Below are 12646 nucleotides of genomic sequence, written 5' to 3' on the forward strand. Positions count from 1 at the left end.
TGAGACAGGAACAAATAACTATCTCTGACTTGGGGACTTATGCCCCTTACTTGCCTGTTCAGGCTGACTTGATGCATAAGACAGTGCTTGGTAATAAAGTTGTACTAGAGTTTTAAGGGTATGTAAAGTCTTTTGTCGGTTTATACCTTGGGCATCTCTAAGGAAGTGGATACAAGGACCTTCACATTACAATGGCTGTGACCACAAATCAGGCAGTGTTCCCTGTAAGGTACACAGCAGCACAGCTTACAGGTGATTGAATGCAGGGAGCTGACTGATCAGCCATGCCCACAGAGCCCTGAACCTCTGACTGGACAGAGCTGATTTATCTGTGAAGCTGTGCTGCCAAGCAGCTTAGAGGGAACGCTGTTTGAGAGCTGTGTTTAGAAGAAGGTGACTTAATGCTAAGTGTAAGTAAATTTTTTGCTTATTACCAGAAGCCCAGGCTTGTAGGCTGAACAGGCACCAGAGCAGTCATTCTTTTTATTCAGTACCTTCAAACTTCTATACATATTAGAAGTCACAAGAGGAGTTTTGACTAAATTTCATTATTCCCACACAGATATATGGGATTATTTGAGCTTGAAGAATCTGGGTGAGGACAACTATGATTTGAGTTTGATTAGCCCATCAGTTCTCATACTTCAAGTCGAATAATTAACTCCTGTAATTTGAGCCTAAAAATTAAAAGCTGCATATTTTATAACAAGACTGTTCATGCTCCATCCAATTTCACCCCCAAACAGAATGAAAGCAATAGGCAAAAATAAAACTCAAATACAATCTAGCACCATTTACACGCACCTTATTTTCTAGCTTTTTGGGTAAGAACAACATTGTTCCATCAAATGCATGTGTCTTCCCAATTGGTTGTTCATGCTGAAAGAGCAAAGCTGAGCGAAGACGGCGAGCTTCCACTTGAGGATTATAGTCAACATGGTATTGATATAAAGCCCACTGTGGACGAGAGATCAACCGAAAATGGTTCGTACTCAATCTTATCGTAGTACCTGAAGTACCTAAAAAGAGAAAAACATCATTACTAAATTAAGTTTTACAGTTTAAAGGATTTCAGCAATTCTGCAACTTTTAAGTAGTGAACCACAGATTCCAAAACAACCGTGAAACTTTTTCAATGTTACTAACAATGGAAATCTCACAAATCCGTTCAGGTGCATCCAGTGGGTGGCTGCCACGGTCAAATTTTCAGAGAGTCTATAATCCTATCACTACTGAAGATGAGTTATATAAAAACAACAACAGCATCTAGCTCGGTATTCTGTCAGCAAAAGTATACTGTGGATGCTTTAGAAAAAGATGCTAAAGTTCCTATAAACCAGGGGTTTATTGGGTTGGGGGCCAATGACCCACAGAAAAATCAGTCCGGGTCTGCACACAAGTTGGAGGGAGAGGAGGGGAAATCCCAAACAAACCCTTTATTGACATGGGCTCAACTGAAAGGGAGGAAGTAACTCCCCACACTCCCCTCAGACACCAGAGCCTAAGGGGGCCCAGGCTAGTAGATTTTGTATGCTCCAGCCCCATGGTGGGGTAGTGGGCAGGCAGGGGGGCCCTGAAGCTCCAATACATGGAAATCCAGGGGTCACATCCAGCCCACAGGCCTTAGGTTCTCCATCCCTGCTGTAAACAATTAAAACATGTCATAATGGATGTCTCTTCCTTACCTGAAGCAATTAATTGTTTGATGACATTTGTGCTTTGTGGAATAATCCGTGTAGCTGTGTGTATTTTCATCCATTCAAGATGCCAAATTATTTTTGCACGTACTAAACTCTGACTATTCAACTCAATACAAATACCTGATGCATTTAAGTAATATTTCCTTACATTGGTTTCTGTTGCTGCATTTGATTTCAGACTCACTAAAACAAAGCCAATTTTCCTTCCAAAATATATAGTTTATTTATGCTTCTCTAGAGCTTAAGAGAAAAACCCACAACATAATCAAGATGACCACCACTAACAGATAAGTTACTGCCAACAGCGTAAAGCCCTCCATAAATCTGCTTCAAGGAGAAAATGTGGACCACCAGCGCAGCCTCAAACTGCCTATTACCACCAAGGAAAGAAGAGAAGCGCTCAAGAAGCAATGCATAATTAACAGAAAGTTAAGAGAGCATTCAAGGATGATATGGTCATTGCAGAGAAGCTAAATGAATTATTTGCATCTGTCTTTACAGCTGAAGATGTGAGGGAGATTCCCAAACCTAAGGCATTCTTTGGGTGACAAAGCTAAAGAACTCTCCCAGATTAAGGTGTCATTAGGAAGATGATTTGAAACCAAATTGATAAAACTAAACAGTAACAAGTTACCAGGACCAAATGGCATTCACTCAAGAGTTCTGAAAGAACTTGCTGGGATGTGTAAAACTTAATAGGGGTCTGGGATGGCTACAGATTAGTGGTGAAGGATGGCAGGCACTGCCCTTAATCTTATTTTTGCCTTTGTTTCTGCAATTTGAAAAGACAGATTAGGGTCCAGCCAAAGCAGATATTATCCTTTCTGATGTATAAATATACTCTTTCCCTTCATTTCTGCAGCCTAGACAACTAGATAAGCATGCTACTGCTCTTCTTTGTTGTGTCTTTTACTTTCCCTCACTGGCTCTGTATAAAATATTTCGGGATTACTTTTCTTATAATCTCTGTAACCTACTGATTTGGAAAGTCTGTAGCATAGAACAGTGTTTAGAAATTCTGTAAACAGTAATTAGGGGCGGGCATAATAATATCACCTGCTTATTAATATTTATTGTGTAGGAGATAATATTGCTAAATACTGTTTTAGGGAAAATAGTGATAGACGTGTGATTTAACATACTAAAATAGATAAAAGGTTGTAATCAATGCCAATTTGCTGTTACTTGGAATGATGTGTTGCGGGTCTGAGGTTAAAATGCAATGAAGCAGTTCCATTTACCCCATCCACTCCTGGGTCACCTGTTTCTTCTCTAACAGAACTCATATGTGAAATTGCAGAATTTCTAATTGTGGTATCCTTTAAATCATTTTCTGTACCAAATGACTGGAGAACAGCTAATGTAGGTATGTAAAATCCCAGTTAATTGGTTAATCAATTAAGGGGGGTAGCTCACCCTTACCCCCTCCCCCACCACACCAGGCTGCATCACAGTATGCACCTGACCCCACAGGACAGGAGCAGACCCCTGCCCATGGCAGGCAGGTAGCACCAGAACCGGCAAGCATTACACATTAAGTGTGATGCTTACTGATTAACCTTACACATCCCTAAGAAAATTAACACCAATTTTTTAAAAGGCTCTAGAGGGGATCCTGGCAATTAAGACGGTCATGATCATGAGATGGCCACCAGCCTGGGGACTAAGGGGTTAACTGTACCAAAACCAGGTAGCCGGCAGCCAATAGAAATGCAAATAGGATTTTCAAATCGGGACAAAGGAATTTTTGGTTTTTCCCTCCTTTGTCCCTAGAGCAGTTTCTCTCCAGATACTGAGGGAGACAGACATGTCTCTTTCTCCAAGAAAAGACTCTTCACTATCTGTACGTAGGGCAAAGTTTAGATAAATCTATTAGGTTTTATTGTTTTATGGTTTGGAAATAGGAATCTGATGTCTGTGCATTTAAAAATGGGGTTCTCTCTCCTTTTAACTAAGCTTTGGCCGATGGTGGAATTCCCTATGAGTTTATTAATTGGTGACTTTTCCATCTAGTTATTATGCTTGTAACAGGAGTATTGTGGTGATGATAAAAGTTCTCTCTCTTTTTATTAACCTAGTATTGGTTAATTTGTGTGCGCGCCTTGGTTTTACATTAGGACAGAGATTTCCCCAAGTGATTTCTTTCCTAGTTTCCTTATAACTTGGGTGGTGGCAGTGGATTTTTATCCCCAAAATCTAGGTTTATAAGATTTGGGGGAGGGGGGGTTATACCAAAGCCTGGAAACATAAGGTTTGGGGTACTTTTGCATGCCTCCACTTCTGCATTTATCGTGCCAGAGTGGGGAAAAAGCCTTAACAGACCGATAAGTCTAACTTCAGTATCAGACAGATTGGTTGAAACTACGTAAAGAACAGGATTGCTAGTCATAGATGAAACAATTTTGGGGGGAAGTCTACATGGTTTCTGTAAAGGCAAATCATGTCTTACTAATCATATGTATAGTAGCCAAGTGTCTGAGAGTCTGTAGCACTGAAATGCTGGCTGTTCCCTCTGGGCAGCCTGTGCTGCATGGGGAGTGCAGGGCCCAAATGGCAGCTTGCTCCACTTGTTCCCACGTGGCAGCCTGGCTGAGCAGCGCAGAAGTCAGCAGAGCGCCATGGCGGGAGGGGAAGGGGGCGAGGTGGTGACATGCGGCGTGACAGCGGCTCCAGGCTCCACCCCTTGGCCGTGAACGTCACCACCTCGTCCCCCTTCATCTCCCACCTTGGTGCTCGGCTGACTTCTACGCCACTCAGCCAGGCTGCTGCATGGGAGCAAGTGGCACAAGCGACCATTTGGGCTCCGTGCTCCCCAAGCAGCATGGGGAGTGTGGAGGCCAAACAGTCGTTTGGGCTCCGCGGTCCCTCGAGTGAGAGGCAGGAAGGGGATGAGAGCTGGGGGAGGGGGGGGGGAAGGCAGGAAGAGGAGAAAAACAGAGAGACACTGACCAGAGGCTCAGGAAAGACGACCGATGTGGAGAAGAGACCTGAAAAATCCCATTTTATGACGGGCTAATTGGCTAGTCTAGTAGAATAATAAGGGAGTTAAATATGTGGATAAGAGGAATCTATTAGATAGTGTACTTATATTTTCAGAAAGACTTTGACGAGGTCCCTTCACTGAAGGCTCTTAAGCAAAGTAGGCTGTCATCATAAAATCATAGAACTGGAAGAGACCTCAGAAGTCCCGCTCCCTGCTCTAGGCAGGACCAATTCCAACTAAATCAACCCGGCCAGAGCTTTGTCAAGCTGAGACTTAAACACCTCTACGGATGGAGACTCCACTACTTCCCTAGGTAACCCATTCCAGTGCTTCACCACCCTCCTACTGAAATAGTTTTTCCTAATATCCAACCTGGACGTCTCCCACCACAACTTGAGACCACTGCTCCTTGTTCTGCCATCAGTCACGACTGAGAACAGCCTCTCTCCATCCTCTTTGGAGCCTCCCTTCAGGAAGTTGAAGGCTGCTATCAAATCCCCCCTCACTCTTTGCTTCTGCAGACTAAACAGACCCAAGTCCCTCAGCCTCTCCTCATAAGTCATATGCTCCAGCCCCCTAATCATTTTGGTTGCCTTCCGCTGGACTCTCTCCAATGCGTCCACATCCTTTTTGTAGTGGGGGGCCCAAAACTGGACACAATACTCTAGATGTGGCCTCACCAAAGCCGAATAAAGGGGAATAATGACATCTCTGGATCTGATGGCAATGCTCCTCTTAATGCAACCTAATATGCCATTAGCCTTCTTGGCTACAAGGCCACACTGTTGACTCATATCCAGCTTCTCATCCACTGTAAGGCGAAAGTCCTCATGTATTGAGAGCTTGTTACAAGATAGCAAAGGATAGGAATAAATGGTTGGTTTTCAGAATGAAGAGGTAATGAAAAGTGTCCCATAAGGGTTCTGTACTGGGACCAATCCTATTTAACAAATTCATAAATGATCTGGAGAAAGGGGAAAACAGAGAGGTGGCAAAACTACAGATGATATCAAACTGCTCAAGAGAGTTAAGTCCAAAGTAGACCGTGAAGAGCTTCAGAAGGATTAGGTGATTGGGCAACAAAACGGCAGATGAATTTGAATGTTGATAAATGCAAAGTAATTGAGCCAACAAAGGTATCCTCAAATGAACAATATCTTCTTCCTGCTGAAACATTTAAAATTTTAAATAATCCCTGTTGCCTGGTGCCTGATTTGCTCTTCTATGTACTACTGAAATGCAAATAATCCTGCTCTGACAACTGCGGAGACAAAGCTAATGGCAAATATACAATTTGCTCACAGAAATGTAGTTTATTTGAAGCCACAATATAGTTGTTACGTACCTGTTTTTGACTCTCTAACATGTTCTATTGCTTGCCGAGTATTTACCCCAAGATCATGGAAATCTCGACGATGTCCACCCCTGTCTCCTAATGACAGTTCCTGAAAACCAGCTGAAATCTCAAGTCCTAGAATTTTTTTTTTTTTGGGGGGGGGGGGAAAGGAGAAGAGAAAGAGAATAGGTTAGTTTTATCATGATGTATATTAATTCGTTACAATGTGAAATATCAGCACTCTTTTGTTTGTGACGCTAAGAATTGAATCCTGGAACAGAAGTCAGAGCATTTCCCAAAGCACAATCAATATGCAGAAGCCTAAATGTTGCTTCAACTCTCAAAACAAGTGATTACATCTGTCAATATCTGTAGGTATTTGCGATGTATTTTACAGCTCTAAAAATGATTAATGGTTACACTGAGACAGCTATTACACAGAATTTAAAAAGTGCAACAAACCCAGGACAGCTGGCTACAATAGTCCGGTGAAGGGGTGATTGGTTTTCTGTTTCCTGAATAAACTACCAGAGCCTTCTGCCACATAATCAAGGAAGGCAGGTACCTGAAGCAGTACACTAATCAGGTACCTGCAGCCAATTAAGGCCTACTGGACTACTTTAAAAGGTTTTCCCTGAAGTAAAAGGGGAAAGAAGAAAAGTGAAGGACTGAGAGGAGGAAGTGTGTTGCTGGAGACTGCAGAAAGGAGTGTGTGTTGTAGTAGGAAAGATTTGCTTAGATACCAGGGAGAAGGTATTACGGGAATGTTTGGTGACATGACCCAGGAAAAAGGTTGCTGAAGTGAGGCTGGGGAAATACTCTGTCAATTGCTGCTACCTAAGGTCCCTGGACCAGAACCCAGAATACAGGGTCATGGGTTGAAGTCCCGCCTCCCCTACGTCGGGGCGGGACAGCCAAAAGCCGGGAGGCCTCGGGGCAGGAGGGATAAGGGGCACCCTGAAAGTAGAGGTGGTGGGGCGGGTTCCCGTGTGGCCTAGGGGATAGGGCGCTCGCCTGTGGAGGACAGGGATTCCCCCCAACCCTCCTCATACTACTAAAAAGTCTGCTCCTGGATATGGAGGCTAGGATTATGGCGGAGTTTCTTTGCCCATGATGAGGATGGTACAGTAAGCTGTGACCCCGGCTTCTAGAAAAAGTAAGAGGTGGGTGGAGGTTCACAGTGAGCCTCTAAAGCAGGGCTACTCAACTTTGGAAGGCCCAGGGGCCACAATGATATTCACAGTACATTCCAAGGGCTGCAACTTAAGTGTGGTTGCATATACATGCAAATATATGTAAATAGGTTCTTTCAACATTTATAGGCATGAATACAAAGATTAAGGCAAGACTACACAACACAGACCCCATTTAAGTCAGTTCTGCTGATACTAATAAAATGCAATATTTACTCAATTTACACTCACATGACAACACTTTTAGGGTAGGTCTACACTAGCCACCCTAGTTCGAACTAGGGTAGCTAATGTAGTCATTTGAATTGCAAATGAAGCCCGGGTTTAAAATATCCCGGGCTTTATTTGCATGTTCCCAGGAGCCGCCATTTTTTAATGCCCGGTAGTTCGGACTCCCTGCCCGTGGCTACACACAGCACGAGCTAGATAGTTCGAACTAAAGCTCCTAATTCGGACTGCTGTTGTTCCTCATTGCAAGAGGATTAACGATAGTTCAAATTAGGGGCTTTAGTTCAAACTATCTAGCCCGTGCTGCGTGTAGCCACGGGCAGGGAGTCCGAACTACCGGGTATTTAAAAATAGCGGCGCCTGGGAACATGCAAATAAAGCCCGGGATATTTTAATCCCAGACTTCATTTGCAAGTTCGAATGACAACATTAGCCACTCTAGTTCGAACTAGGGTGGCTAGTGTAGACATATCCTTAATGAGCAAGGACAATCCAGGAATTTAACTACTAAAAAGCTTATCAACAGAAGACCATTATACCGACTAGTTTTTTGCTTTGGCTCCCACCCGCAGGCCACATGTTGAGCCCCATGTAAACCCAAACTACACCATGGGCCGCAAATGGGCAGTGGGCCGCATGCAGCCCACGGGCCGCATGCAGCCCACGGGCCGCGTGTTGAGTAGCCTTGCTCTAAGGCATACAATAACTGCGTAGAAGTGCAAGACCCACAGGGCACAGCTGCAGCTTTGCCACAATAGCAATGAAGAGCTGAAAACACTTTAAATGCAAATTTTTGACATCTCCATTATTCCAATTGTGGATTTAGTACTGTTAAGTTAACTTCAATTGAGAAGTATGCAAAATTTAGACCTCCATTTTCAGATGTTTTTCCTGTGGTCTATTGCATTTTAACAAAATATTTAATGAAAATGATTACATGTAATTTGAGTTTTCAATTTATGCTATCTGCACTCATACTTAGCTCATCCAATAAATTCAAAAATTTGTCATATTTCTGCTATGTGGATTGGAACTATACTATTTTCTCTCCAAGATTTACGATTTACTAGCCAGATTCGACTACAGGTGTCCGGGTCCTCTGAATTGAGGCAGATACTATTCTAAGAGCACATTTATCCTGTAGTTTAACTGCCTGAAGGCTCATGGATCTCCAATTAGATTGAGTGTATTCAGGCCCATATGAAGTATCTACATAGAGACAATAAATAGCTGCTTTCTTCTTCCTCTATATAGCATAACAAAATTGCTTCATGCAATACTAGTAAGCCTTAAGATCTCCTGGGGATGTGTGAACTGCAACCTGAAGAGCATGAACATCTGAGCAGTGATATCAAACTGGATACATCCAACTCTTTTGGGGGCATGCATAGAGATTAAAAGCTCTAATTTGTCAATATAGAGTCTTAACTCTGCAATTGTCTTTTAAAATATTACTGAATTTAAATCTAATTTTATAGTTGATATAACTACATAGTAAAATGTACAAATTGTCAAACAGAAGAAATTGTACTGGTCTTAGAAGTGTGTTGCATCATTCCCAGCCTCTTCCTCAAACAAGCAATGCTGAAAGCAAGGCTAATGGTAACTACAGGTTGAACATCTCTAGTCCAAAACAACAAATAGTCCTTAATGTGCTACCAGACTAACAAAATATGTAGATGGTATCTTGAGCTTTCGTGGGCACAGCCCACTTTTTCAGATGACTTCAGGATCATCTGAGGAAGTGGTCTGTGCCCACGAAAGCTCATGATACCATCTCTATATTTTGTTAGTCTTTAATGTGCTACTAGAGTATTTGTTGTTTTTAAAGTTTTTCCAGTTACAGACTAACTCGGCTACCCCTCTGAAGCTTTCTCCAGTCCAGGCACCCTTGGGAACCTGACCAGTGCTGAATTTGCAGGACAATGGAGGTCAATATTGCCTAGCAACATTACTTACCCTTCCACCGCTTACTGGGCATTTAGAAGACATTTGGGGCAAATTGGAGAAAAACAACAGCACAGGACATTGAAAGCCAGAACTGGTGGCTATAAACCAGTGTTTCCCAACCATGGTTCCGCGGCCCGGTACCAGGCAGCAGGAAAGAACTACCAGGCCTCGGAGTGGTTGCCAGGGTGTTCTGCGCTCCCAAAGTGCCCATGTGGCATCTGGTCCCCCAAGCCCTCTGCCGGCCTGGGCAGAGTCTGCAGCCGGATGTTCCGGCTCCTGGCAGAGTCCTAGCTGGGGGAAGAGGCAGCAGAGGAGGAAGAGAGAGCCGGCCACCAGTAGCAGCTCTGGACGGGGGAAATCAGGGCAGGCTGGGGAGATTGGGGGGCCGGTGGAAGCAGGGCTGCCGGGGGGCACAACGTTGGGGGCAGGGAGCTGGCTGGGGAAGATGTGGAAGGAGGGGGGGAGGGGGAATAGAAGCGGCTGCTGGAAAGAGGGCTGGACATGGGCAGCAGGGCTGGCCAAGGGAGATTGGGCGGAGAAGCGGGGGGAGAACTGGCTGCCCAGGAGGGGGTTGGGGAAGTGGGGCTGGCCAGAGGTGCAGTGGGGGGGGAGTAGGGTGGGAAATGAATCTGCCTGCGGGGAGCGGGACTGACCCGGCCATACGTAGATCTCGAGGCGCTGCTCCCCTCCTCTCCCCCACCCTCTGCAAAGCACAAGTTAGTCCAGGCCAGGGATTCTATTGTTTCCCCTCCCCCCCCCCCCCACACACACACCCTCGAGTAGTTGCAAACTGTCTGGCTGGTAGACACACTCATGCAACCTGAGCACATTTACCAGCCAGACCGTTCGAAAGTACAAACTGATACATCTACTAATAATAAAACTTACCTAATGAAAAAATACCATACATGTTACATGTCTGGTATTTTCTCAGTTTGTTTATTATGTGTTTATATTTTTAGGCTGCAAAAAAACAGTACTGAAAAAAAGGGTTCCAACTAAAGTAAAAAGTCTGAGAAACCCTGGTCTCACCAACTTTCTGTCTGTCTTACAGTCCATTTATCCAATCCATATTCCTTAACTTTCTGGCAAAAATATTGTGGGAGACCATATCAAAAGCTTTGCTAAAGCTGGCACTGGGGGTTTTGGGAGGACCAGAAACAACTTATTTGAATATTAATCATTTGATTAATGAATATGCAAATGAACATTACCGGTCCTCCAAAAGTTCATGAATGGATTTACTGGTCCCCATGTCAAAAAGTTTGGGAACCCCTGCTATAAACAATAGGGATGTTAACTTTTTTGGTGTAAACATGTAACTGGTTTGAAAATGTAATGGTTACACATTTACATGGCAAGAGGCCAGAGCCAGTGCTTAAAAGCCAACTCCCGGCTAGCACCAGCTCCGGCCTGGTCCCCTCTCCAGGCTGCTGCCTCTTTATCAGAGGCAGCAAGGCAGGGGAGGGGGAGGTGATGCTGCAGGAGTCTGCTCATGTGGAGCTGGCTTAAAAGCCTGCTTCCTACAATTACAGGCTCCCACCTGCCCAACCTCTACGCTGATGCCTCTGTGTGTACAATCATTAGGACTATAGACCGATAAGCCCAAAATTATTACTTAATCATGTAAACAAATATGCACTAACATCCCTACTCCCTAAATCCCTCCTGACCTGTTCATGCTGCACTAATTGATCATGACCCTATCCCAGTGTGCAGATAATTTGAGAAAGCCAACTAAACATCCACTGGGAAAAGAAAGAGAAGCCCAGCTTCTCTCTTCCCCACTGCTTGAAACATCCCCTCACTGTGGCCAGACAGCCCGCCTCCATCACATCCATCTTATTTGCCTCTCTGAAGCATACAGGGCAGAGAAGGAGCAGTAAAATCAGCATAGTCTATGCTGGCTCATCTGATCCTGAGAAGCTGAAACATAGATATGAGGAGAGATCAGGATATGTGAGACTGCCACCGGCTGGCACCTATGTTAATTCGAACACACACACACACACAGTCCCTGGAAGAGGAATTTCCCACTGAGAAAAGAATCCCCAGTAATTCCAATTTAGTTATCTCTCTTACAAGTGTAAATTAAGTTCACAACTTCCTTGTAAGAACTGGTCTCACAAAAGACAGACCAGCCCCATTTGGCATGACAGATAAGAAAGAGAAATACGTGACCCCATGAGTATAAAAGATGGGCCCAGCACACACTCACTTTGAGTGTCATTCTACCCTCTACCTGCTGGCTGTGTTAGGTGTTTGACCTCCCGAGGTTCTATGGGGACGCCCACCTCGTATTTTCGTCTTTCCTAGGAATTGAGGGACCGGCCCTGGCCTGACATGCTGGAGTCGAGAGGCACAGAAGGGGGTAAAAATTGTACCTGGATGTGGTCCTCTGTCTTAAGTGTACACATAGAAAGAGTAAGCTGTTACTTGGTACCATTATTTCTATTTTTCTATCTTTATCTTCTTTGTAACCATTTTTAAGATCTATATTTTGCTAGTAGTTAAGAAATAGAACAATAGCCATTGCAACCATATGATTTATAAGCTTCTTTAATAAACGTGTAACTGTTTAAGTTTTAACCTGACTCCTTCAGTTGCTGTAACAGAACCAGGCACAATTTAAAAGAACTTCAGCCAGTGTTAAGGGACAGATATAGGGAGCCCTGACCGTCGGCTGACACTCACTGCTGGACAGGACCAGCCATCCCCCCATGTTCCCTTTAACATTTTGTATTCTTATACAGGTTGAATTTTCTTTTGGGTGGGTTGTGCACCATACCAATAATGAAGTAGTATGTGGATGTGCACCACCAATAAAAAAAAAAAATACAGGCTTTTTGTTTGTAAGTAGTGCGTAGGTATGGAAGACATTAAAACAAGGGATAGTTAATAATGTTAGTTCAACAACTAACAAACGGATAGGAGCAATGTTTACAATATTTGATATTAATTAAATAAAAAAAACCTAACACCATGCTTGGAGTACACGTATCATCTTTTCTTACAGCTCAAGCTAGTAAACACGCCAAAATGCATATTATCCACACATAGCTCAGTTTGAGATTTGTCTGTCATTTTAAGAGTCAACTAGAAGTAATCATGTTCTCCTCGCAAATACTAATGCAATATTTACTGATACTGGAGAGTAAAAGGCATTCCCTCAAGCTTATGCCATTTGGAGAATGTTTTGGATCTGTGTTATACAAGAACAAATTAAACAGATCTGTAAAAACAAAAAAAATACTCC

At 43.6% G+C, this 12646-nt stretch overlaps 1 protein-coding gene across 4 annotated transcripts in view; it reads right to left on the reverse strand.

The window, feature by feature from the left end:
• The window catches only part of PIWIL1 (piwi like RNA-mediated gene silencing 1), a 132010-nt gene that overhangs the window by 108635 nt on the left and 10729 nt on the right, over nucleotides 1–12646 (reverse strand). For all 4 annotated transcript variants that reach the window (XM_075898455.2, XM_089775171.1, XM_075898454.2 and 1 more), the window contains exons 4-5: nucleotides 6029–6154; nucleotides 805–1019 (exon numbers count right to left, since the gene is read on the reverse strand). In XM_075898455.2, the coding sequence (XP_075754570.1) occupies nucleotides 805–1019; nucleotides 6029–6154 (341 nt within the window). The remainder of the gene's footprint in view (nucleotides 1–804; nucleotides 1020–6028; nucleotides 6155–12646) is intronic.

The sequence above is a fragment of the Pelodiscus sinensis genome, chromosome Z (genome assembly GCF_052426305.1).
Source record: "Pelodiscus sinensis isolate ZL-2025 chromosome Z, ASM5242630v1, whole genome shotgun sequence".
In the NCBI taxonomy this organism is placed as follows: domain Eukaryota; kingdom Metazoa; phylum Chordata; order Testudines; family Trionychidae; genus Pelodiscus; species Pelodiscus sinensis.